This window comes from Syngnathus scovelli, chromosome 4 (assembly GCF_024217435.2).
Source record: "Syngnathus scovelli strain Florida chromosome 4, RoL_Ssco_1.2, whole genome shotgun sequence".
In the NCBI taxonomy this organism is placed as follows: domain Eukaryota; kingdom Metazoa; phylum Chordata; class Actinopteri; order Syngnathiformes; family Syngnathidae; genus Syngnathus; species Syngnathus scovelli.
Genome location: NC_090850.1, coordinates 17,537,780 through 17,565,326, shown reverse-complemented (window position 1 = coordinate 17,565,326; position 27,547 = coordinate 17,537,780). Strand labels below are relative to the sequence as shown.

Genomic DNA, 27,547 nt, shown 5'->3' with positions numbered 1-27,547 from the left:
AGCGCTGAGATATCATGTTTTTCTTGTCATTTCCATTTTATTTCTCCCCTTTCAATACTGTCCATGTTTTTTCTTTTTTTTTTTTTTGCTTCTGCCTTCATTTGCACCAAACATATACGCCGTTCATTGTAAAAAAAAAAAAAAATTCTGAAGAAAGTGCCATTGAAGCTATTGCATCACAGTACGTTATTCCAAGGTTACTCAACTATAGGTTTTGACTACTAATGCAATTCTATGAACATCTCAACACAATGTAACAGCTAGATGAGCTGCAGGCTTAGAAGTGGGCAATAAAATGAATAAAAAGGATTCTTGTGCACGTGTGTGTGGTTTATCAAGTTTTTCCTAATCAGAGCACAAAGCGCAGCAAACGAGGGAAAGGTCTGAGGCGTACAATAAAATTGAAATCTCAAGGAAGGACACAGCTAAATCTCCTCCTCTCTTTAGAGCCGTACTTCATTTGGTTGGCAACCCGGTATAAAAAGAGAAGAATTAACTATTCAGCTGCACAAAAGCAAGCTGACATTGTCACATTGACACACACACACACACACACACACACACACACACACACATACTCTGGAAAAAAAGCAGTCTAGCATTGAGGGGCTCAGTTGAGACGAAAAAGAAAATAATGTTTCCAATGTAGCCACTTTTTTTTATATATTATGTTGCAATATTGGTGCTGTTCACTCACTTCTCATAATACGGACTTTATTTATATTTAGCCATCCTGTGTTTTGTACTTCACGTAATGTTACATGCTGGACCTTGGTGTGAAATGAGCTGTCACGTGAAAATAAAGTCACTGACAGTTGAGGGCCTCAGAAGAGAGGCCATCAAAAAGAAGAGGTGCATGGTACCATTATTCATTCAGTCTCAGTCCCCAATTGATTAACTGCACATTTACTCAACTTCCCAGAGCTCTTCAAGGCTCACGGTTACTTTGCACGAACACCCCGCCACATACAGATGTGTGTTCTCGTGCTTCACAAAACAAGCAGATCTTGGAGTGTGTTTATGTGTGTATTTGGATTACAGTGTATCGCGGGTACCTCCACCTAAAGTCGTTGTATACTGTCTTTGGACCAAGACATGGCACATTGGCCAATCACAACTATAGACAAAATTCCAACCCAGAACAAGCTCCAACTTTCAACTCATTCCGCAGGTTCCTTCAGTGCATACTTGACTTTACCTTAAGGACATGAATCGAGTAGCCGATGATACGATCTGTGGCCTCTGGGTTTTTCTGAGTCCACTGCAGGTTGTAAGAGTAGTTGTTCCCTTTCAGAATCCTCACCGGGTTGGGTGTGTCAAAGTAGAATTCAACCTCGTAAGGTTGTGCTGGGGAGCATTGAAAGGAAAGAAACCATTTTCGTTGTTTATATATGCCTCTTCCACCAACAATTCCATAATTTCTTCATTTTATTTGAGTGTTTGCTGCCACATCATCGTGAATATGTTTTGTCTACTCACCAGAAACCTGGAATCTACATGTAGATGTTCCTGCGCTATTGCTGACTCTACACTCATAGGATCCATTATTGGTCAGGTCCAGTTTGAATCTCAGCTGAGGGGTCTCCTTCAAGTCCGGCATGGGCATCCGGACAAATTCGCCGTTGCGGTACCAGCGGAAGTCCGTGATACGTGGCGGGTTGGCGCGTAGGACCGAACACCTGAGGGTCACCATCTGAGAGTTCTTTGCACGTGTGTCCTGAAACACTGGGTCCAGAATGGGAGGATCTGTGAAGACAATTTTGGTAAATTAACCTTTCCTCATGTATTAAAAGATCTAAATTCTTGATAATACCCAATATTACCAAGATATTCCAAATTTCCAGGAAGGGCATACCCGTCTCTCTTGCTAACTTATGCTAACAAGTCACAATTAACCTACCTGCAGCCTTGCCTGCCTTTGTGGCTAATGACTGACTAGCCGCTGTTGCCCCGAGGTTAACGAAGACACAACGCAGATAAATTAGTCCACCCCGAATCACCAGGCAGCTTTCACCCTCGGCTAATCATGTGCATCATAGACATGCCTGCTAATGATGGTATTGCCCTATTAACGGCAATGAGATTGCGTGTTCGGGGTCCCAAAGGCGAGGCAGCGTGGCTATAGTACATTATGAGTCGCGTTTATCAGATGCAGGTGTAATTATAGTCTAATCTACGTAATGAGCAGAACAGTCTGATGGGAGATGCAAAGACAGTAAAAACACTGAAATACAAGACAACTTCTTGCTGTTGGACATTTTATAATGGCCACTTGTTCAAAGCGGCATACATGTACTTAATGTAGTGTGAAGCTGAAGGTTGGCTGAGCGGTGAAGGGTCGTCTTGTAATGCCGTGCGCTGATTAGTGTACGGTCACATAACCTGATGCCGTTTATAGGCACATACAGTATGCATGCTGATGTCTGACTTTGGTAACACAAGTCAAGGACACAGAGCAGGTAAACTGTGAAGAGAAGACCCTTATGTGATCCATTTTTAGTTCTTAACACAGCATAACAAAGGTGTCAATGCCCTTTTGGGCAATTAAGCATGACCCTTTGGTCACAGGTGGCATTTTAAATCACTCCTCCCAGGCTATCATTAAATATAGTACCCTAGATACATCCTCTTTTTGAAAACGTGGAAAATATGTGCTTGGATTTTTGTTAGTCTTCCAATCCACTATAGCTTGTGTTACACTTTCTATATTAAAGGTATTTGAGATCTTTGGAAACTATGCCACCATCGGACCTTTGTATCTCTTAAAAAGCCAAATATGTCCGTGACATTTCACTAACTCCTTCGAAAGCTCTCAGGCATCTCCATTTTGGTTTGTTTGCCACCCGTCTTTGTGACACACCGCAATGTTTCGTCTCATCAGAAGAACACAACGAATGTAAACAAAGGTTGCGTTGAATGCAAATACATTCCTCTGTGGTGACAGCAAAACTGACCAAGCCTAACATTTACAATAAACAAAGTAGAAATCAATTTAGAGAAGGAGGTGGTGTGCAGATATAACATGGAGGAATGACAGGTAGGGCGAAAGCGACAATGAGGAAGACGAATGACGTGGAAAGTGCAGCATGAAAGTGAGCGAGGTCGATGATTGAATATGAGCGAAAGGATGGGGAGACGGAAAGACCGGACCAGACAGAGGGTGAGCGAGGGAGAGGCTCCTCCCTTCGTCATCTGATTGATGATGATGAGAATGGCAATGAGGAAGAACAGCCAAGTGGGATGGAAAGAAGAAGAATAGCATGCAAAGAAAATAGAGTAGAGGGGGGACGAGTCTGCCAAGACTGCATAGCGTCTGCCGTAAAAATAATGTCATCGTTCCCTCACATCAATTAACAATGCTAAATGGACAAACAAAAAAGTCCGCATTTAATAAAGAACAAATTAAGAATGGTGTGAAATGTAGACCCATCTGTTTTCCAACACGTTCCTGAGTTGTTGCTGTGTTATCTACCCTCCTGTTCCATTGCCATAACCTGACAATAACACTTTTTTTTTTTAAACTTAGCACATCACCATCCATCTCGTCACCTTCCCAAATGCCACTTTTCCATTTCATCCTCACTCTTGAACCTGTTTTTGGTCCACACACTCTATCCGTGTGTCTCATCTCTGTGTTTCTCTCTGCACCCAGAGTGGGGCGGCCACCTGGTCCATTAATCAGACTTGGCCGGTGTGGACAGCGCGGCTCACACAGTGTTGTTGCCCTTCCGCCCGGCTTGCATTAGCAAGCCCTGTAAATCCTTGCGGAGGAAAGGAGCACAATGGAATCCGGTAATTTAAACTGCTTCATTCTGCTTCGGGTATATCATATAAATTATATCTTGGCCTTTGGGTGCCTCAAAGAGAATAATAATATTTGATCTTTCTTTTTATACCGGGTACATTTAACTATACTCTAGACTACTTCAGTTACAGCACCTCAAGGATTTAGCCGATTTAAATAATTAAAGGACAATAAAACAGACGGGAGGAATGATAAAGGCGGCCTCAAACCAAAGGGACGGGGATTCTCTTCTTCAGTAGGAGTTAAGTCAAAGGGGTGCCAAATAGATTTGGAAATCATTTTATACTGACAATAAACTGTTGTTTTAATTCTGGCACAAGTTTTATTTCTCCAAGGGAATTTTTGATTGGAAAGTATACTCACTTATAAGGCGATATCACCAAAAATGCCGTTACTATATGAAGGGACCAAACATTCCCCAGGGCTCAACAAGTTGAACAGGCCCAAGGTGCTCCTGTTATGGAGCTAAAAAACGGATTTCTTGGGTGAAAATATTCACTTTAACACTCACATTGCACATTGAGCTGGACTTGCAGCTCTCGCCTTTTGATGTTGAGACCGTTGTAAGGAGCAGTCTGGCAGCGGTAAGCCCCCATCATGTCGCGGCTTATGTTTCTCAGCCTCAAGCGGCCATCGGGCGTCTCTACCACAGCCTTCCCAGAAGGCATCAGCAGGTCCTTTTCTACGCGGGACCATAAGATTGGTGGTCGTGGTTTGCCATCCACTAAGCACACCAGCTCAGCTGTCCCGCCTTCTCGTGCGCTAACCACCTGACCGCTCGGATGGACCATCAGAATTGGGGGTGATACTAGAAGAAGAGAAGATGCAAAAGATTGAACATTTATTAATAGACATTTTATAGTGGCTTAGGGCTTAGTATGCAAGGCAGTGGTTAGGATCTGTGAGGCTAAGAGGTGAACGTTGTAAAACCCACAGATGGTGTCTGACAGTTAAACTTGAAAACAGAGGCAGATGGCGAATAAAAAAGGTACAAAAGAAAGTGACGTTAACAAGGCACATTTTATTGAACAATCACACCGCTTTAATGCAACATGGGAACCGTGAAAAGCAACGGCCGCTCAGTGTTCGGCGCTAACATTGTGGCTAATTACGCAAGGAGCAAAGGAACTAGATACACGTTGGCATGAAATTTTGTCAAACAGAACAGGGGCCAAATTGAAAGGTGTTGAGGTTATTGAACTGTATTAATAAGAGAGAAGCAAAACAAAATGGGAAATTATCTAAGGTGCTAAATCAGCACATTTCAAAACCTGCTTGACATTTAGTCTTTTAACTGACATACTTTGGAAGTCATGCAAATATGTCAGATATGTAAAAAAATAGACAAAAACAAGACCTTACCACTGTTCTGGGAGATGTTGACATCCACTCGGAGCTCTGGCACGCTGCTGCCCGGGAAGTTTGCCACGCAGCTGTAGGTTGCCAAGTCTCGGAATTTCAAGTCCACAATCTCCAAGCTGCTGGTACCCGGCGCCATATCGGGGTCGCTGCGCAGCAAGATCAGACTATCCGTGTTGAAGACCAAGGCGCCGTTCTTGTACCAGGTGTAGTTGACCTTGTCCTGAGGGTTGGCATCAACATGACACGACAGCTTGAGGTCTCGACCCATCTGGATGCTCTCGCTGTCCTTGTTGGAGTCTGGAGTAATCTGGAAGGTCAGGTTGCTCATAGCTGGGCCAACAGAAGACGAGAGCTGGTTAACTGCAAGCTGATTAAGCCAGAAAACATTTCTCAAAATAAAAAAGAAACTGAAAGTTTCGTTGCTACAATGTGAAATAAAAATCATTTTGTAAGCGATCCTATTATTTTAAATTGAGTTCCTGACATTTCCTTTTTTTTCGCATTTTTGACGGTACAAGGATTTCGACTGCCACTTATGATATAAATGTGTGGGTCAGCGATTATTATTATTTTCTTTTTTTAAAGCCATGAATAATCATCCCTTAATTTTAAAATAAATAGCACAAATTATACTTGATGAAAAAACACTTGAAAACCAAAGGCAAAAAAAACAACGTGATGCAAAATGTCTCAAAGTTCCAAAAAGAGGAGCAAAAAAGTTGATTAAAGAAGGAAGCGTGAGGGGGTTTGGGGGGGGAAGAGAGCGTGTGACATAAAAGGAGCCTTGCACAGAAAACTGAACGTTGCTACAAGAGAGGAGCAAAATCAAGGACAGACTAACTCTCGCAGTGTCACATTTCATTTTCACTTTCAAAAGCTACACATTCCCCAGAAGATTTCAACTCTGAATACAAAACAGTTGTGTGTTTCTCTCGTTACAGGCAGCGAGCAGTTTAGGCCGGGGATTTCACCTCAACATCTTCTCAGAGATGCCGGGTAATGTCACGCATGAGGTACTGACCATATGTTTCACATGCATTGTGTGTGTATGTGTGTGTGTGTGTGTATGTTCAGATTGACATTGTTCTTACTTTGTTCACGCTCACACATACAAGCACGCACTGAATGTGTTTCATTTGCTGCCTTGTCACCTGTGTTGGTGCGATGATGCGTTCAGGCCCATTAGGTTTACAGGAAAAAGCCATCCAGCATACATTGTCAACGGTGTTAGCTAACGGGCAAGACTCTCGCTAATTGCTTCCATTCCGCTCCAACTAATTGGAGTGAATAAAGATGATTAAAGGGACTAAAAATAGCTGCAAGGGAGAAGCGATGGAAGGCTTTCTATATCAACGGTGGGGGGGTGAACAAAAGAGGAATACTTAACCCGCACATTCTGACATGATTTTCACCAGTTTGTCATAATGAGGGATCAACTGCTTACATTAAAAATACACATTTTAACGTAGGTGGGTGTTGCAGCCACTGTTCGAGGTTACATCTTGAATCCTCTTCAATTAAGAATAGTTGTGAAATGAGTTCACCTTAGTTGACTGCCACCATCCTATGCTTAAATGTCAAAGCGGTAAAAAAAAAAAAAAAACGCCCAACGATGGCTCACACCTTGTTTTTTTAACTTTTTTTTTTTTTAGTCAATATATTATATTTTTATTCTCTTATTTGCTTGCTGCCTGCTCTTTATGATGATTCTGCACAGCACTTTAACTGAGCTCAATAAGTGTGAGTGGAAATAATTTGGCTACTTACTCCTGACAACAACGTTGATGTTCTTACGGGCGGGGTTGCCCACGTTGTTGACAGCCGTGCAGTTGTAGAAGCCCGCGTCTGTTGGTGTGACGCCCCTCAGAATCAGCTGGGGACCGCGGACCTTGGCGTTGAGGGGGAGCGGTCCTGGGTATCGCGACCAGGTGACAGTCGGCAGAGGGAAACCTGCGGTCACTTCGCATGTGATGACAACATCCTGGCCAGGATCCGCCACCACCGTGTCGTTGACGGATAGCCGGATCATCGGCGGAGCTGGGAAGTAATGCGATCATAGATTATTAGTTTGAACTTTTACTCCACATATCATGATGCAACCTGAAGAAATTAAAATTCTAATGAGGTTACCTTTAAAATGTTTCTCATCGAGGCTGTAAAAATGGCTTTACGTTTTTTTTTAGCACATCAGGTTTTTGAGACATTTTCATTTTTTGTTTTAAATTTGACCTATAAAAGCTTGCTTAATACCCATTTATGGCCATGACATTTCAGGGAAAGAAAATCCACCTGTTGCTGAACCTAACCATGAATTCATAAATATTACTAAATATATTATCGTCTATACATATATCATTATAAAAACCTGACGTGCTACAGAAAAAACACTGATTACAAAAAATAATAAAAATGAGTGGACCAGTGTATGTGTATTAATTTAAATATACTTGGGCTTTACAATGATTACAAAGTAATATTTGAACTGACAGGACGACACTACAGCAAGGATTTAAAGCAGATTTCTCTCTTTTTTTTTATCAAACTGAGATAAATGTAATCCTCCGCATAGTACTGAAGCCTTCCATTCCTCTAATATATTTTTTTTCAGGACATCCACTCAATCAATAATTTTCAACAGACTGCAATCGCCTAAATTGAAGAGGTGCACATTACACAGAGACCTAAAAAAAAATCTGCACGTCTCTGCTAAAAGCAAGAACACATGCCTCTATGCACACAATGGATGAATACGAATGAACACTATGAGCGACAGAGGATAATAAACATTTGGATGATGCTGAGAAGGACACAAAGTAGTCAACTATAATATAATGATGCATTTCGGAAGAAAGATTATGAAAGTCAGCACCCAGTGTGGTTCAACTTTTGCAAATTACCAGCCTCCCCTGCTGATATGCGTAAAAATATTTTATCGGCAGCTTTGAAGCTCTGACCTTAAAAAGTCCCAGCCAAAAGTAAACAAAAAAACATGGCTGACAGCCCACGATAAGCTACAATTTGCTTTGTTTGTGAATCGATAATTTGACTTTCAGCAGCGGTCCGGACAACAAACAGAATCTATTTGTCGGAAGAACATTTTACCGAATTACTCATCTACAAACTATTTATGTGTATACACACTAATTTCTATACAAAACAGAGTGTCTTTGCCAACACAAAATGTGCTACAATACTAATAGACTATATTCTACTGTTTCTTGTCTGAGGTAAAAAAAACTCACATCCCTGTTTTTAGTAGTCAAGCATATAGCATGTACTAGCTGCTTAGAAACATTGTTTATATTTATTTACAGCGCATTGCAATTTCTCCTAAAGAAGGATACATCTGTGGAAACATATACACACACCATTCAACACAACACACACGCTGTCGAGCGTGCAGCCCCTTTACAGCTTTTGACTGAATTTGAGCAGTCGCCAGTAAATCCAAAGAGCGGGAGAGTTTATTCAGCCCCTCATTGATTAGCGCAACTCCCTCACCACTATAGCTCCTCGGTAATGTGCCGTTTCGACAAGTGTGCAATAAATATGATTCAATCAATGGCTGGTAAAGTCTATTGTGTGTATGCTGTGAAAACTGAACACTGATGGGCAATTTCGAGTAAGAGCACAGAAAATGCTCTGGTAGGAAATTGTTTGGCATTAATGGAACTGAGTGAAGTAATTGCTGAACACTGGAACAAATCCTGTCAATCAATGTTGTCCCTTAGGATACAGCGGGGAGTCCTTGTGAAGGTCATGGCTCAAAATTATATATATATATTAATCATAACAAAATGATGTTAAGTATCAGCTAATTCTTTCCAGAGCTAGTTCCCTTTCTTTGATCCTGATCAGTTATTTACTATATCTACTATTTATAGAATTATTTTATTGGTGAAAGGAAGTAAGCAATCACAGCATACAGAAATAGAGCAAAACTGCAGCTGTTTGTTGCTGATTTTGATAATTATCCAGCACATCTTGCAGACCAAAACACTGCACTTCAAAAGCATGACTCCAGCACACGATCCTCAATCAAACACATGAGTAATAAAAACAAGGCAGAAAATACTGGATGCAGGTGATATTTGCTAATCAAAGACATGGCGGTTGGGAGACTCTAATCTGTTTACATACCGCCTGTAGTTTTGTCATCATAATGATTTTAGAGTGAGTGTGGTGGAAGCAGATCAATAACTCATTCGCTTGGTTGATCTGGTTGTCGCTATTGGTGTTGGTGTAATCAATTGCATACTAATTTTTGTTTATGAAAACAAATTGAGAAACAATCATTGGAATTCAATTTTATTTTATCAGTAGTGTCAGCACTGTCAAAAAAAAATAATAAATGCTGATCACTGGAACCATTTAATCACTTTACCCCTATTTTTTACTTATCAGTTTGAATTCTGACGCCGCAATGTCAGGGGAAACAGTCGCTTCACCAATTTTTGGATGGATCACTGCAAATTTAAGGAGGTAAAAGCCCTATATGTTGGTGTACAGAGAACAAAAGACCAGTATTTTTTTATTTAAATCTGATTTAGATAGACTACAGATTATTGGATTCCATTGGGATTGGAATGTCCTAATCACTAGTCCCATTGGAGTCACCGCATGCTCATTGGCCAAACCTAGCATTGTCATTTCAAAATAGAAAAGATAAAATATAAGGTGTGTTTTGTGAAGAGAAAACCAAATATGTGACTGAGGAGATAAGTGACCCGAGGAGGGGAAGTGAGGATTGGAAAATTATAGCTTCAATTTCCTCGGGATATGTGGCAACAGCGGGATCAGCCGCCACTCGTTGCCAAACTAATGGGATTTGTGCGCAGCACCGCACTTTACAAGCAGCTAACAAATGTTTCCCTCCTTAACACACGTTCTCTTTTACGCCACTCTTCATTTTGCCTTTGTCACGCTGTCAACATTTTACATAGTTGTTCTCTGCACGACAGGCTCTCCAGTCATACTCACTGGCCGTAACATTCGGTACACCTGCACAGCACGATAACGTCCAATCCCAGCACAGCATAAAAGTAAGTCTGCGCTTCAAAGATAACCCCGCTCAGTGTTTATTGACATTATCAGAGTGATATTCATTTAACAGGCCAGATAAAGCACTTACAATGCTCATAAAAAAAAGTGAATTGCTCATAATGTTGGCACTTAAAACAACTCAGGATGATTTTAGAGACTGCTGTGTAATTGTTTTCTTTTGACACCGACTTTGCGTAAAAAAATAAATAGACGGTAGGTCCTAGGAATGTATCGGGGGCTTTTCTCCACTTCCACTCCTGTTTCATTTTTAAAGAGTGTCTTAACCCTTCTTCAGCAACTTAGTATTCAAACGGCACCCCAAATCACCTCTGAGAAGTCACATGACCTGTTCAGCACAGACATGTCTTGATAATAATGAAACATTTATGGAGGCACCAGCAGCTTGGTCCACAAGGACTTGGCTTTGTGTCAGCAAGGTCTAAGGTCCAAATCCCACAGAGGGTTTTCAAACAGATTGTAGGAACTGGAGAGATTCTTGCCAGCTTCTTTGGTTAGCACTGTTGATGTTACAATTCAATGTGTTTATCTTGCTTAAAGTTAGTCAAGTCCAAGCATTTACACAAGTGCTCTATAAAGTGATATAAGAGCAGGAATTACTCCTCTGCAGTGGTGCCAACCTAATATTTAGTTGTATCACGCAAAATCTTTCCAATCTTGTTCTCAGAACTTCTAATAGCACTTTGCCTACCACCTCCCTCCACCGTTGTCCCTGTGTTCCTATTAGGCACGAAGAGGATTTGGCAGCTGCCGTCAGTAAGTGGTAGGACTGGGATTATGATCCCAAAAATCAATCAATCCCCTTGTCCCACCGCAGTGAAGCAGCAGTGATGGCGTGACCCAGTTGGGGCAATCCAATCTAAGCGGTGAGTGACGGACGCCACAAGGACACACGGAAGCTCAGCGGAGAATAAATACAACTAAATATATATTGTCTTACTTTACTTGACTTACTCTCTCTTGTCGTTATTTTTTCTTTTTTTAACAATGACGATGGGATTTTGCACCAGTCTGATAAGGGACTGCTATAATGTATAATATTACTAGAATTCATGACCCCATTTTACTACATTCGTCACTTTATAGCCCGTTAAAAGTCTCTCGAGTGCTGAGACTCATTTTATCTTAAATATGATGCGCTTATATATAAAATAAGTTTTGGGGGAATGAAGATACTCGTTTAATATAATTTAAAAATGAGTACAGTTTTACAGGCTGTGCACTTTAGTGTAATTTTAGGTTGGTGTAAAAATTGAATTGCTTTTCATTCCACTGGATTGCAGGCATTGAAAATAAAGTTGATTACCGTACATTTTATTTAAATTCTTTGCATATTGCAAAACTAGAGGCATACAAGAACTTTTTATAATACACACACATGCGCGCGCACACACAGAGCAGTGGATTTCGTGTCACTATTAAATTATGAAGTTCAGACACATTGGTTGTTTTGGTAACTCAGTGAGCTTTTATGCCAGCACACGTGCGTGCGTGCGTGCATGCGTGAGTGCGCGCGTGTGTGTGTGCGTGCGTGCGTGTGACTGCCATAAGCACTGTAATCATGTTTTTAATAATTAAGTGGAGAAACCTCAAACTTTGAACACAATGTGTTCCACAGGGCTGGTTGACTTCTGAGCAACAGCTCAGTGTTGCCTTTTCCAAAATATTCTCAAATAAAATGTCAAGTTAATTTACCGTTTCCGAAGTCACAGCAGCAAAATTTTGAAAATGTTTAACTGTGTCACAAAATACATTAAGGCAAATAAAACTAGAATAAAGCCAGCCATAGGCTGTGGATATTATGCTTTACATGCAAAGAATTCTCTTGAAAGGTTCCCGTGGATAAACTCATATAGTTGGTATCAGAAAGAGAGGCATAAAAAAAGCAGAAAACAGCACGTAAAAACAACAAGCCAGCCTCAAGAATAAAAAAACAAACAAAGCCAGTGTATCAGTTTGACCATAACGAGGCTGACAGAGCTGTCAATGGCAATGTTGTTGCTGGGCGGCGGCGGTGTGGAGATGGATCGAGCGCTGCGGACTGAATTGGAGATAACAGGCAACGTGACAACTGAATTGCAACTGACGGCCCTGTGATGCCTTTTCAACAAGACGGCTTGGCAATTGGGCGCACCGGGAGGCAGGCGAGAGGAGAGACCCAGTAAATTTGAGGGGAAAGTGAAAAGGCAGAAGAACAAACACTGAATGAGGTGGAGAGAGAAGAGGTGGTTGAAAAATAAAGCGGTCAGATGTGATCATCTGGATGGTGAGCAGTAACAAATGTGTTTTTACTTACACGTGCTGTTTGTGAGCCTGAAGGTGACTGACTTGTCTTCAATGTTACACACATTTCGAACCGACACCTGGCAGGTATAATCGGCAAAATCCTTTGTTCTCAGATTTTTCAGCTTCAGGACTTTGGTTTCACCCTGAAGTGCAAAAAAAAAACCACGTTTTAAAGTGAACCACTGTTGTTGTTGACGCTAGACATAATCTGATGACAAACAAATCGGTTGACTTCATTTTAATTGTTTTGTATATTGAAATCTTGTCTGAAAGATCTTTTTCATTTTTAGGAGCCGTACAAACACAATCACATGTGCCAATCATGTGCGATGGCAGATCCGTGTTCCGGACTGTTTCGGTACCCGCTGTGTTTGTTCGATATCATATAGGCGATGACTGGGCTGATCGATTCGTAGCCAGTCTTGACGATTACCATACTCTGCTGACAGGACAATTGAACTCCAGGGAATCTGCTTTGTGCTTGACTGATACACTGAGAAACTGAGTAAAAAGGAACTGTTGTCTTTGTCCTTTCAGACATGCTTGAAAACTTTTATTTACCGTAACTTTTTGATCAGTAAGTGAGAGTACGCCTTTGCAAATAGAAAGTTGGTTGAAATGTCTGGTGAGGAGCAGGTTGTGCTGATAATCGCAAATAGATTAGAGATTAGAAGACAGGAGGATACGTCGACAGGTCAAGGTAAAGGAGGTTGGTCAGATGAGCAGAAGAAAGTTTGGAAGTTTGGTTGCTTGAATGGTCAGTGAATTCTTTGGAGTTCAAAGATGGCGGCCTGCTAATTTTACACTTACACTTTATTGTAGTATGTCTTGTAAACCCAGTGTTCACTCTTTTCATTGTTTTTGGCCATGACGGTCATTGAAGAAGAATATTGGTACTTTATGGTTGCATCATTTCGGGCCTGCATTATCGTCGTTTCTATAGAGGGGAATGCCGACGCTATTCGATCATTGCGGCTTTTTACGGCCACGGGGCAGTATTTTTGCAATCGTGTTGTTTAGTGGAAATGTCAGTGCAGGTGGACTAGATGGATGGATAGCTGGAGGAGCTGAGGATGAGGAATCAGGAGCATCATTAAGGTGGAGCCCGGAGGATGGTCGTCGGCATTTGAGATGTAAAATGAAGGAGTCTAATTGATTGCTCATCACTTCTTGGTTTAGCTACTTTGGTTGACTGAAAGTATTGTGATGTAGAGCAAATCTGGAGAACATTCGGTACCTGTGTGTAAAGTGGCTCGTAGATATCCACACCGTTGTCTTTGCTTTGTTCGATGAGCACGTTTGCACGCTTCCAGATGAAGCGAGCAGGCGGGTTGGAGTTGACGGTGCAGCGAAGGAACACGGTCTTCTCCTGGTAGTAACTGCCGCGCACGTCACTGATGGTCTGGTGAACGGTCAGAACTGGTGTGTCCAGGTCTGAAAAAAATACAATACCAAGTAAGATCTCGCCGCTCATCAAGACGTTAAAAATTTCATTCGATTTACTGTCCACAGTTTCTTTTTGCCCTGTGCCTCTGTTGCTTTGAATTTCTTCTATTATTATTTTTTGTGGTCATATACATCCAATCTGACAATTTGCTCTGCTCCCATGTTCACTTCCTCAATGTTAGTGTCATCTCCTTTTCCCATGGTGGATGCAATTTCACTTGCTGTCACAAGCATGTTGCTCTCCCTCTGTATCTGCCATTTCTCCAAATTTCACTGTCACTTCCATTTCTCATCAGCATCCGTCCTTCCCAATCCCCTTCCCCTCGCTCCATGCAGACGTTATGTGTATTTAATGCGGCCAAAATGAAATAATATGCTCATGATAAAAACACGTCATCATTACTGCATTCCATCTCAAAGGAATGGGCTGACTTGTCCGTGTCACTGCCATGTTCCTCGATTCCATCATGTGAGTATGGCAAAGTAACCAGGGAAGTGGTGTACATGTACTGATCTGATTGCATTCTTAATCTGACATATTCGGGCGGAACCGTGTGTAGTAGATTAAGCATGCTAGATATTGTGCGATGCTGGAAAGGGCAATTTTGTCACGAATGGGTTGCGTTATACACGCAAATCTGGATTCCGTGCCCTTGGTTACTGGAGATGGCCAGAACAGATGGCACGTAAACAAAGCAGCAATTAAAACCAGTGATAAATAATTAGATGTCTTAAAAAGAACAACAGGAGCATGTAGGACGAAGGAAGACTACCTCATTTTCATGATTTATTCCATTTTTTTTTTTATCCGTAAAAAGTGTTTGGGGACAAAAATGAAACTTTGGAAATACATGCTCAACAAACAAAGATGTGCAAATCAGCTAAAAAACAATACAATTTTATTTTTAGGTTAAATAAAAAAATGTAGCTATATGCTTAACTTTATATATTCATCTCAAAACTTGTCTAAAAAAATAAAAAAATACTACTTTGCCCAAAAGAAAAAAACTCAAATTTTCCATCTTCCCTTTGCTCAGCAGGAAAGCTGTGCGCATCTGCTTCATGGTGTAAGATTTCATCATACTTAAATTTCGCTGACAAACTATAAAGTTAGCAAAGATACAGACGCAGCACCTCCAACAATGTCCCAACAGCCAATATTAGCACGTAAAAATGTTCAGATATTGTTGCATAGCAGATACTCCTCCACTGAAGTCGTCTAAAAAGTTCAATCTCAAGCAAAACCTGAGCACGGCGTACCGTGACTGACCCAGCTAAGCTGCTTACTCTAATACATCTCTCATTTTAACGTTGCTCTCGATCTGTTTGGCTGAGATTTTCTTCAACACTCTCTGAAGTGTTCACCTGTTTTCCCCCAGCTTTCATCTCAGTGCGGACGCCCTGGTTCTGATAACGACAACACGCTGCTCGCGACAAAAGGCCCAGCAGGAGGCGTGACAGCGTAGCAACAGCGAGCGCCGTGAGAGGCGATGCCAGCAACAGGGCCTTCAAAAGCTGGGCGCTTGTCAAAAAATTCTGCATGCCTCGTCTTGGCACTGCCAGCGTGTGCCTGCGTTTGAAGGAGATTGGGTAAAAAGAACACAATCAACTTTGTTGACTTGATTTTGGGGATTGTGTTCAGGCAGATTTGTGTCCTTGCCTGGTAGATTATTTGCAGTGTGGCGGTAGAGCTGAATATGTAATGCAAGGTTGTGTGTGACAGAAGGCAAAAGAGTGCTGTCATTCTGTCTGTACACGATTGACACATACACAAATAAAGAGAGACAGCGAGCGGATTGATTCCTTTGGAAATGACTTCATAGCCACTAAGGATTGTGTTATTTGAGCGACTGAAGTGTGAGTGCGATATATGTGTCTAGCCATGTACAATAAACATGTGACTTATTTTGGATACAAAATCACATGTTGCCAGAAGGACATATAAGAGAATAGAATTACGTCTTTACTCAACAGTAAAACATTTTAACTTTTGATTCCAATGAACTACTTTGAAGTGATTTGAAGCGCTTCATTTAGACAAAAGTAGTGCTTGACTACCATCTTGTGGCATCTTGATGCCAAAGAACTACTTGGAAGTGAGTTGCGGAGTTCCATTTAGATAAAAATAATGCTTTGATGCCATCTTGTGGCAGTTACTGGTAAGAATAAATCTTTTTGAGGCAAGTCAATTACCGGCGGATTTTCACTAATGGCGGTAGGGCTTAGTTCCGATACACTGTTCCCCAATTAAAATTTGCACCAAAGGCAGCATATTGGCTGGACGAGATACCTTCATTAAGCAGCTTATACAAGAAGAACCATGGCAGTGATCTCCTTAGAAATAATCCATTGTAACAGCCATGGCTGAGCGAGTGTGCCTTTGTAACAAGTCAACTGTGTTTTTATAACAAGTTGACCTCTGCTCACCAATCACCCCCAACCGCCCCCGTAAGAGGACGGAAGGCGCCTGCGAGCTTCCAAATCCTCTTTGATTTCCAATATCATGCTCTATTCCCTAATAGCACTCAGGGAGTAGACGGCCATTAAGGGAGCAAAGAGAAGATGACAGGCTCAATTGAGTGAGAACGTGTCATGGAAGCGAATTAGACGTAGTGTGTGCCGAGGCGTGATGATGTGACTGAGATGTTTGCTTGCTATCGCCTAACATAGAGCAGCAAATGTACTTGTGTGAGTCAACACGTGATTGTGTGGCAATTTCAATGAGTTTACCCCCTAATGAACCAGATTTAAAAATTGCTTTCATGATAGGAAAATGTATTTGTGCTTAACGAGGAGATATTTTCTCCTCAGTTAAGAAAGAATGAGTGCTCTTCGGGATCATTTAATGTGTATTACAAGATAAATATTGATTGCGGCCATCTGTTTCTTTTTAGCAGCTCAGCACATACAAAAGTGTGTGTTCAATTATTATGGTTTGTTCGAGGGTTGTGCTTTCGCTGACACTCGATTTAGTTCGTTGCCGTGGATCAACAAGTTTTATTGTATTATGAAATTAACAAAATACTAGATAAATTCGCTTCCTCTGCAGGATTTGCTTTCTCGGCAATGGATTAACAAGCTTTATTGTATTACTGAATTGACGAGTAACCCTAGGACTCTCATTCCGCTAATGAAATGACAAGAAATAAGAAAGACAGTGATTAGATCTTTAAAAGTTTTATGTTGATTATAGGCATGAGTCAAATTAATGTGATTATAAAAGTTAACACTGCCCAATCCGTTTTCTATAGCGCTTGCTCTCAGCGTATCTGACGAGAACTACACTTAATAAGTACCAACGGCACAATTCTGCATGTGTCAGATTCTTTTTTCTGTCTGTATTAACGGTAGTTCATTTAAAACTCATAACTTGCAACAGAAAAAAATGTAAAAATTCAGAAACTGGGATTAAATTTCTATGGCTACAACCCCCAATGTGTGATGTTTAAACACATGTGTCTGTGGATTTTTCTAATTCTTACTTTTTTCAATCAAAATACATTAATGAACGTTACTGACCACACACGCACGCACACACAAACACACAAATATCATCATAAATGCACACACACGCAAATGTACATGCAACCAAATGCAAAAAAACTAAAGATGCAAACGACTGCGCCTGCAGGGAGGCAGACTTGCCATTTGATCCAGCTTCGCGTCTCGTCAATTATTCAGCATCCTTCGCATAGACATAGCGCTAAAGAGGCCATGAAACATGCACAAGACCCCCGTTTGGAAATTACAAGAGCCTGTATTTAAAAAGACAAAGGCAAGGAGTCAAGATTGATTTATTGATATGGAATTATTGTCTAACACACTCTCCTTTTTTCATGAAAAACAAAAGTCTTTGGATCTTTTGTATTCGCTAATGCCATAAATATTAAGGTAGATATTTACATTTACTGGACTCCTCTTTTTAAATAACTTGAAATAACACGGACCAATCGATCCACAGCATTTCCATGGTGAAACAGATTCTCTATCATGCTGCAAAGGTGCAATATGAAATTCTAAAAGTGAAGGCTCGACAGCTCTTGAATGTAAATTCTATGCATTATCTTAATAATGCATATCTGCCACGGGGTATCCTGTATATTGCAAAAGTGAGCTATGCCGTTTAATAATGACATCATTAAATATGTGAAAAAACAAAATACCGTTTTACTCAATTGCATCACTATGGCGTGACTGCGTAAAAGTCTTGAGTTTACTTCACTCGTAGGCACAAACATTCTTATGCTACTGTGATAATAAGACATTGCATCATGTAGCAGATGGCTTGTGTTCACAAAAAAATATTTCTAAAGGATAGTCAGGGGGGCCACACAAATGGAGGAGCAGAGTTGCTCAACTTAAAGGGAGAGCTCGCAGGTTTTTTTTAATTGTCGTGCCTGACGAAGAACCACTTATGGGAGATTGAAAGCAAAACCGTCAAGGTGAACCAGTTTTGCATGTAGTTAATGGGCAAGCTTATTGTTAGCTTAGCTTCTATTTCATTTCACTCTACTACTCTTTCGTCTTCTACGTGGACATCTACTTTGCTAGATGTTGAAGCTAAGATAAGATGTTGAAAAGCTGAAAAAGGTGAAACGTACTATATTTAGGGCTTTGTTTACAGGAAACAAATCAAATGTTCATCCCGAACTTACACAATTTACTGAGCCAACGTGTTATGTACAAGACATAATTATGCGGCGAGCCTGCAAAAGGCCGTTAAATATTAATGGCGGGATGACGTCTTATCTCGGGCAATAAGACACTCATTTTGGCTTTGTTGGTTACAGTGCGTGTTGTGGTGTCGCAGCACAGAGTCAGGAGGGTGTTGCCAAATAAGAGTTCACCTTCTGAGCCATCAGGTGCAAGTCATGCAAACTATATGCACGGTGGGGACACGTATTCAAACATTTGCACTCACGCACATCGTGAAAGAATTTTTTATTTTTACTTTTGCATTCATTTATATCTAACTGCAAGTAGCCTATGTTTTGATTTACAAATCAGTTGGAAAAAAAACATTCTTTGCATAAAATAGAAACACTTTGATCGTGCAATGCCTGCATGAAATTAAAAACACAAAATATTTTGTGATCTGCCTGTTTGTCTTAAAAATTTGTGTGTTTGTATGCTAAATTCAAAAAGGCATGCCGCTACACTTTTTCTCCACACAAATAAAGCCACAAATGAATCTAAGTTTTGTGGGTTCAGCCCACAGGAGTATAAAAGCAGAAAATCCAGGCATGTGCCAATAAATCCTTTCTGAAGTTATCGGGGAGAGGAGCTTAGAAGATAAAAAATGCCCTTCTAACGCTGTCTCTGGACGTAATGACTTCTGGGTCAAGGTGTAACATAACAGCCTGCATTGTTACACTGCATCATCTGAGAATAAACAATATCGTTGTATCTAGTGCGTGCATAGTATTATAAAAGGGATATATGCATAATCTGCAACACACACAAAATTAGGAAAAGAAATCTGCTACAAATTTGTCTTTTACAAAAATAATATTTTAAAAAATTACGAATTTTAGCTGGTGCGGCCTATAGTCCGGTGCGGCTTATAGCCCGAAATTTACGGTACTCCGTTTTGACTGAATTCCTTTCATTACAGCTGTGAGTGTTTGCTGTAAGTTATGGCGAAAGCCGGAAATATTAAAACTATGTATGGTAGCGCCACACTTGACAAAGAAAAAAGTCCCACGTTTGAAGGAGTTACAGAGCCCCAAGATAGATCTGCTCCAGACCGGAATCCAGCTTATCACACGCCCAACAGAAGTTGCTTATCTCATCATTGTGCTTATCAGGCAGTCTTTTGAAAATAAATAACAACACCTGCAATTGTTAGCCTGTTTCTCCAAACTGATTTATGTGAGGGAGGGGGCAGGCCGCCAAACAGCCACCAGAATCTTTGCTTGCACCATCGAGAAACTGCTGAGCCAAGCAAGACCACACTTAAGAAAATGTAACTCTATGTTACTTCCTAGATTTGTAGTCTTGCAAGCACCCGACACGTTTCACTTTTCTTCGACTATTTTGTGTCTGTGCGTGAAGAAGAGGCTATGAACTAAGATAATTACACTTACTACCTGTTTTTCCTTGACAGGACATATATTAGCGGCAGCCATTTATTTGTCCTAAGTAGATGATACTAACGACTACACGGGGCCATGAGAGGGATGGCCGTGATTTGAATATTTCTCATTAGATTTTTGTTTGTATCCTGGGAAGGTTTTATTTCTCTATTTACTTCTTTCAGAGATTATTCTACAGGCTGATTTAAAGTCATTTGATTATATTTGTTATTGCCTTTGCGCACCATAATATATTTTGCACTGGAACGCAACTAAAGCTTGTTGAATTGTTATACTCTGGAATCAGGAAACACGTTTCATTTTGTTTTTTTAAGTAAGGATGAAATGCTGGATTTGGTGAGTCCTTTGAATGAAAACACAATTGATTTCTTGGACCTATATTACCGGTATATGTGTGGCTAGCGGCAAGGAATCCTCTTGTTAGCACTAATGTAACACTGCATAATTATTGTTTCATAATTGGGCTAATTTTGATTCTGTTATCAATCCCGTTTAGTTGTCATTTAGTATCATTGGTTCAGATTTAATGACTTACACAGTTGCATATCAGTTCCTGTTTGTATTGTTCGGATTTCATGAGGGTCAGAATAGTTAATTCAAACTTCCGAGCATCGTTTGTCATTGTCAAAGCCAGAATACGACTCATTTTGATTAGTACCGAAGATGACCTGGCAGATCAACCCTTATTGGTCCAAAATCACCACAATGTAAACAATTGCTTTTCATCTTGTATGTATCGTTTGTCTGTATCAAAGAAAATAATGCTAGCAATTTTAAATGACATATGGCTGTAATTACTGAAGATACTTGAGGTTACTGTAAGGTCAGAGTGGTCATTATCTTTGTCTCACTGGGAGAACACACTATCACCTCATGGCAAAGTAGGGGAAATCATTATAAAGAACCAAAAATAGTAGCAGTTTTATTTTACAGGAATTTAAAACAAACACCACTTTTAAATTTATTTTTTTCTATTTCAAGAATATTCTAAAATATTAGTTACAAGTATATTGGCACCATTTTTGACATTATCACTATTGTTCGCGGCGCAAAATTGGACATGAGACATCAGTATCTCATCCAAGAGATTATAAGCAATATTCATATTTTGCCTCGGCACTATTCTACAACTACACAACATCTCATTGAGAGCTGTTTCTAATTTTGGTGTAACAAAAGGAGGACAAAATATTGGAGTGCGATCTCGCTGTAAACTGACTGAATAGTAATGGCAGACGCATTCCCACCAGGACGACATCATTCATACATCATCCTCGACTTTGTTCCTGGTGTATTCCACTACATTCTCAACATTTTTTGTGCGTCTCATGACTTAATCCTCCGATCTCTGCCCCCCCCTCCCCATCTCCATTCTCGTCCTATTTCAATTTTTCTATCTGTGAGAATGCCCCGAGGCACCGTCCATACTTTATAACGCTGCCTTCATTACCCAACCCCGCTGCAGCTGGCCATAAACGGAACACTGAAGATGTGGTAGGAGGGAAGCTTGCACAAGAGAAAGGATAGAATTAGGGGGAAAGGAGTGGGAAGGGTCAAAATGCATACAATGAGTCAATTGTGGAGGCAATAGTAAGGATGGATATGGAGCTTGAGACTGAGTGTGAGTATAAGAGATGCGAGGGCAAAGGCATAAAAACCTTAGTTGGAAGTTATTGGAGACGGAGTGGGATGAAAAATGTCATTGCCGTAAAATAATATTAAGATTGTGTTGGCTTTAAAACATTTTTTTTTTGTAATGACTTCAGAAGAGGTCTCAATTCCACAGAGACCGATTTCAGTCCTTGCAGTATTCATTAATAGCGTTGGCCATTGTTTGAATTTGAAAGATTTGATCAAACATCAAAACTACGTACGGAAATGTTTTACATTTTAGGAGAAGCCAAATGTTTCAGTCATTGATACTCTTTGCGCTACACTAAGAATCAGTCATCTGCGCCTACATAAATGATTACCTTGCCCTTGGCACCCACTTCCAAAATGTTTTTGCTTCTATCTTTTCAATAACATTTTGATTTATCCTGATTTAAAAAAAAAAACCACACAACTTCACTAGCTTTCCATTCTAATAACATGGTAACTGTAACAAATAGCGAATGACAAGACAAGAATGAAAGCAAAGCTTCACCTTGCCCACTTGAAATTGGGGCTCATTTTGCGCTCATTGCACTCCAACACATCATCAATAATTGTACCAGTGAGTCCATAAATTTCAGTAAATTGACCTCAAAAGGCTGCCCTGAAATGTGATCACGGATACTCACTAAAAGGACGGGCCTGTGTTATTTGCTGCCACGTCATGGGGATGCTAATTTAACAAATTCCTTTAATTAAATGTTAATTCAAATTAAATTCTGCGTAATGCTTCTCAGCAAAGCTGTTCTTATTCGCATTGTTAAAAACAACTTTTAATAATTATTTAGAATTCCAAATGCTTTGATGTGACCTCGGAAATGTGCTCAAAATAAAACTGGTTTGCATACAAATCTAAAAGTGGCAATTGGTGATGGTATGATTGATATTATATTTTATAAACACAGAGTAAAATGTTTTGCCATGTGTTGTCTGTGATGTAATCACCACAGGAAACCAACCAGAAAAAAATGGATGTATTTCTTATTTCCCTACCCTCGAATATGGCAGCGTGCGTCAATAATGGGTAAAAATAAAATAAATAAATGAATAACTGGATTGAACAGGTGGTCTCCAACTTCTACTTCTTTGGCTTGCGCAAATTATAGTTTACCGTGTTAAATTACAGTATTCAGCATCGCGCGCTTCCTGGAAAGCTCAAAAGAAAAAAAACATCATATACCTCATATAAAAATATCACCAAAGTAACTTTGCAGCATCTCACAAAGTTTCTTCAACCGTTTTTTTTTTTCTTTACATGTCACATTATGGACTTTGCAGAAAATGGATGTATATTAGTCTACACAATTATAAACATTGCACTTCAGGATAGTTTTACATAACAGAATAAAATGATGATTATTCTGGTCAACTGCTATTAATTCAGAACCCATGGCATACATTTTTCACTGAGTGCTGGCCTAATATATTTTTTAAGCACTGTATATCACATACATTTTTTTTTCTTTCTAGACATTTGGTGTGAACGTCAAGCCTGCACTTAAATATGCATGAGACACAGATAAACTGCCATCTGAAAGAAATCCACATACTGTAACTCTTGGCCATAAAAAAATATTGAAAAATTGAGGGGTGGTATTTGTAACCTCACATAAGAACGGTGATCATTTTTCAACCAGCCTTCAAGGTGGTTCTATTCAGGGATCTCGTTTACCCGTCGGTTGAGGAGAAGAGCCTCTGGCTAAAGCCAAACTCTGGCAGGATTTTTACTTTCTTTACCTAGATTTGCCACCTCCGATAATCAATATCATTGCACTGCTTTTCATATTACACTACGTACTGTGAAAATCTTATGTAATTGTTGTTAACGTCTGACCTGGTGATTTTGGGCATCATATTTTGCAGAATTTTAAAGATTTCTATGCAGAACGTTTTTTCTCTTGTCGTAACCCATCATTATGAAATTATTAATTTAATTCTTAAATACATGTAATATATTAGTCTCTGTGATATTGTAAAGCACTCTCTCTCTCTTCCAAGTGTGGTAGCTTCTCGTGCTAATATATTAACATGCACATCCACAAAATGGCATGCAAACCGATGTCACATGTTATCAGCACATACAATCATGGCGCATGAACACTCAAGATTCTAGTGACAGGAACATAGTTGTAGACTCTACCATATGTGCGGGCATGCATACGTAAAAGACATTTAAAGCCATCCTATCAATTATTGTAAAATTATATGTAGGGATGCACCATCGGCTTGACAGTAGTGAGAATAGGTCATGATGGTTTTGTTCAACTCAAACTGTAACATCTCATCATTTCTATTTCTGTTAATTGTTTCTTAACAAATAATAGTGATACAATTTTTTGGAGGGTTTTCACTCCATTTCGAAATGACCTGCTCTGTGACTTTTAAAGGTGACATCCCTCAAGGTTTACCTCTAGGGCCCTTTGTATTTCCCCACTTATCTGTTTGGTCTGTCTTCTTGCGTTGCTATTGCTCTTATTTGTCACTGCACTGACATTAAGTGCTCTTCTTCTATTTTTAACTGTTATCTGTTTTTTGTGTACTGTTGCTCATGACTTAATAGTGTAATATATCGGAGCAATGTCATATGAATGGTTTGTTTACTGAAAACTTTTTTAGATCTTCATCATCAGATTGCCATTAACTGAACACTCAAAATAATCCCTAAGGGACCAATATACGAAATCCATTTTTTTTCTTCCAAATCCTATTTTTCTATAAATTAAGTGGCATGAAAGAGCAACTTCCACATAATATGATTCTGACGCCTCCAGTTTTTTAATTGCATCTATTTGATATAACTACTGCCTGAAATGTTGATATATGGCACCATGTTGTAAAAGCGTACATATTAATTGTCATATTAAGCATATGCCTGGAAAGCAATGGCACACTGATTGTGATTTATGCTCTTCATCGCCATCTGTTCATCCATCTGTCTGTCTGACAAGACAAACTGTGAAACTTCTCCATATGCATATAATGTCTAGACCATTCAAATTTGTTTTTAATATGCAAGACTACCACCTAACTAAAAATCTTTTGTATTTTTTTTTATATCTATTTTGAAAGTATAAAACACTTATCTACAATCCATAGAGCACATACCACCCAACATTTTCACCCATGAGTTAATTCAACTTTGCAAATGAATATACCTAATAGAGAGAGGTGTTTACCTTTAGCACCTTATGTCACGCTCTATTGAGGAAATGACAGTGAGCTAATTACAAGTGTGACTGTAAAAGCTGTTAAAACGCTGCTCACACACAGCCTGTCAGGCATTAATCACCACTGTTCAATATACAAAGGTGATGTACCGCAGGCTTCGCTTAATACCTGTCAATGTTGTCAGAAAATAGACGTTTTTTGTTTTTTTTTTCGTTTAAAAGGTGGAAAAGCATTGTGTCATTTCAAATTACTTCTTTCGGGTTCAGTGTAAATTGCTGCTCATTTGGTCAATGTTGCGCTCTTCTTAGTTCGGGAAATACTAAATATGGCGGTGCTAAAGTTGACTCATTATGGATATTGTGGCATGGCTTGCATCTCTTGGCAAGTCAGTCGGCTGACCAATGTGAAGAAGAAAAGGCAGTCAGAGAGGCCAAAAGTGGAGTAGGCACAAATAAATGGCCAGTTCCCACTAAAGTGGTTATTGCAATGCTTTTAGTATTGGTTGCTAAGGGATTTTCATGTTGGTTGCTATTGACAATATGGAGAAAGAAAAAGAAAAAAATAGGATGTTATATATGTAAGTAAAAACCTGCCCAATAAGGACTGGGGGTGGGGTGGGGGAATCCAAGGCCAGTGGGATTTCCAGCACAATATAATCAGAGTCTGAAATAAGTGAGATTATTTCTTTCTTCTGTATGTATGAAAAGCAGTGGTGAGCATTTTTATTTGATTTCAAAATCAGACCCTGATTTAACATCTTTATGACGACAAGAAGTCATGCTGAAGGCAAAAATAAATCGATGATGCATTCTTGTCAAACTGCCAGAAATCCCTGGGAGGAAAGTTTCCAGCGCACTCTGAAGGACACAAACTAAACTAATAAAGCAAAGTCATTTCTTTAGTAAATAAATATGTGCCTTAGCTGAACAATTAAAAATAAAACAAAAATACCGCAACCATTTATTTCTCCTTCCAACAGCATTTCAAAAGTAGCATCCCACAAAGGTTAGTATTTGACCAGAGGTGCTTTTATACGTCAACTATTTTGACAGGCACCCTTATGGAACGCAGGCCACTAAAAAGAAAAACCACAGAGGCTCGAGGACAGAAGGCCACCCCCGAAGAAAGCACTCACATCTATTCGATAAGACAAAGTGCAGAGAGCTCAGGTAAAGAAAAGCACGATAAGCCCGTGATCATTACACAGATGCATTCCGACAGCCGGTTCATTAAAAGACCATTTGAGTCCAGACAATTGTTTCTGCATGCGTGCTCCATTTACAGTGCTACACATCATGAGTGCTTTTATACCAGCTATTTTTCACATCCTGCAAATTCCTTTAAGGCTTTTAAATGCTCTTCATCTAATCTCTGGCTAGGTTCCATTTAATCTTTGCGCTCAGTATAAACACTTTAAATCGAACACATTTGTTTATTAGTATTTTTCGGAATAATGGCAATAAAATCAAGTTTACGCAAATGTGAGGCACTGTGGTGTCCCTTTGACCGGAGCAACAATTTAAAGGAAAAAGAAGCAAATGTGTTCAAAAGTAAGTGAGCCCTGGTGTTTTTTACTTTTAAGCAAAACGCAAAATATGAGTAGACAAGCCGAAGAAGCGTTATTAAAACTCAAGAAAACATAATATAGTCCTTTGGAATAAATGTAGTGATTTTAACACAGTACGCTCGTTTATTCATATTCTCATGAAGCAGATAAAGCAACGAGACATTAAAAATGAATGTCACGCGAGAAGGAAATGCCCCGCCAGACTTTTCATCCGACTGAGCTTAAATATCAAAGATGAACTTAATCAAAAACAGATGTATTCATGAGGAAAAGGACAATAGCTGGCGTACCTTTTCATATCGAGCGCCTCACCATATCTATGGAATACATTTTTGCTTGGTTAAGTTAGAAAAACCAGGACGAAAAGTGACAATACAGGACTAAATTAAACTTGATAGAAAGAGTGACATAACCAACTGATATAACCATGTCAGTCTAAACTGAGCTGTAAAATCTTCTTTCTTAATTGAAACTTAAGCAAGTCTATAAACAAAATGCAGTCATCCAATATAAGTGATTGCTAATTAAATCCACGTTAGTGTTCTGTCACGTTAATTTCCAACAGAGTTGACAATGGCATGATAATCTGTCAGCCATGAAGGTGAAAATTACCACAGTTCTGCTTATCTTCTGCCCACTCTGCAGTTATAATATCATTTGCAAGTATGTTGTGTATTTTCCATTTAGTCTGATCATTTAATTAGCATATTTGAGTAGAGGTGAAACGAATTCTGTCAGGAGTGATGAAAAAAAGACAATACAATTGAGAGATGGAGAAAACAAAGAACCTGGCTAATTTACAACTTCAGGTACTGCATATATATATAGTATATATATAGCAATTTTATGCCGTTTTTCCAGCTTTTGTGATTTTGTAAAAATGTAAGTCAGTGGCTTGATTGTTAATCTAAACTATCTAGCTCGAACTTCATCGTGACAGGCAGCTGAATCGCTCAACCAAACATAACATTAATACAGTACCTCGGACATGATGTTTTTTAAAGGCCAGACATCATGTGCTGTATATAGAAATGTGTCCTCAACATGAGTTTTTTGTTGTTGTTGTTGTTCCCTTATGTTGAAGCAAGTCACGTATGGAACATT

At 39.6% G+C, this 27,547-nt stretch overlaps 1 protein-coding gene across 6 annotated transcripts in view; it reads right to left on the bottom strand.

Annotated features, from left to right (window-relative positions):
- LOC125967729 (MAM domain-containing glycosylphosphatidylinositol anchor protein 1) overlaps positions 1-27,547 on the bottom strand; it is a 93,007-nt gene that overhangs the window by 20,619 nt on the left and 44,841 nt on the right. For all 6 annotated transcript variants that reach the window (XM_049719048.2, XM_049719042.2, XM_049719046.2 and 3 more), the window contains 7 exons: positions 13,752-13,948; positions 12,525-12,657; positions 6,935-7,204; positions 5,168-5,497; positions 4,317-4,613; positions 1,480-1,746; positions 1,199-1,347 (listed from right to left, as the gene is read on the bottom strand). In XM_049719048.2, the coding sequence (XP_049575005.1) occupies positions 1,199-1,347; positions 1,480-1,746; positions 4,317-4,613; positions 5,168-5,497; positions 6,935-7,204; positions 12,525-12,657; positions 13,752-13,948 (1,643 nt within the window). The remainder of the gene's footprint in view (positions 1-1,198; positions 1,348-1,479; positions 1,747-4,316; positions 4,614-5,167; positions 5,498-6,934; positions 7,205-12,524; positions 12,658-13,751; positions 13,949-27,547) is intronic.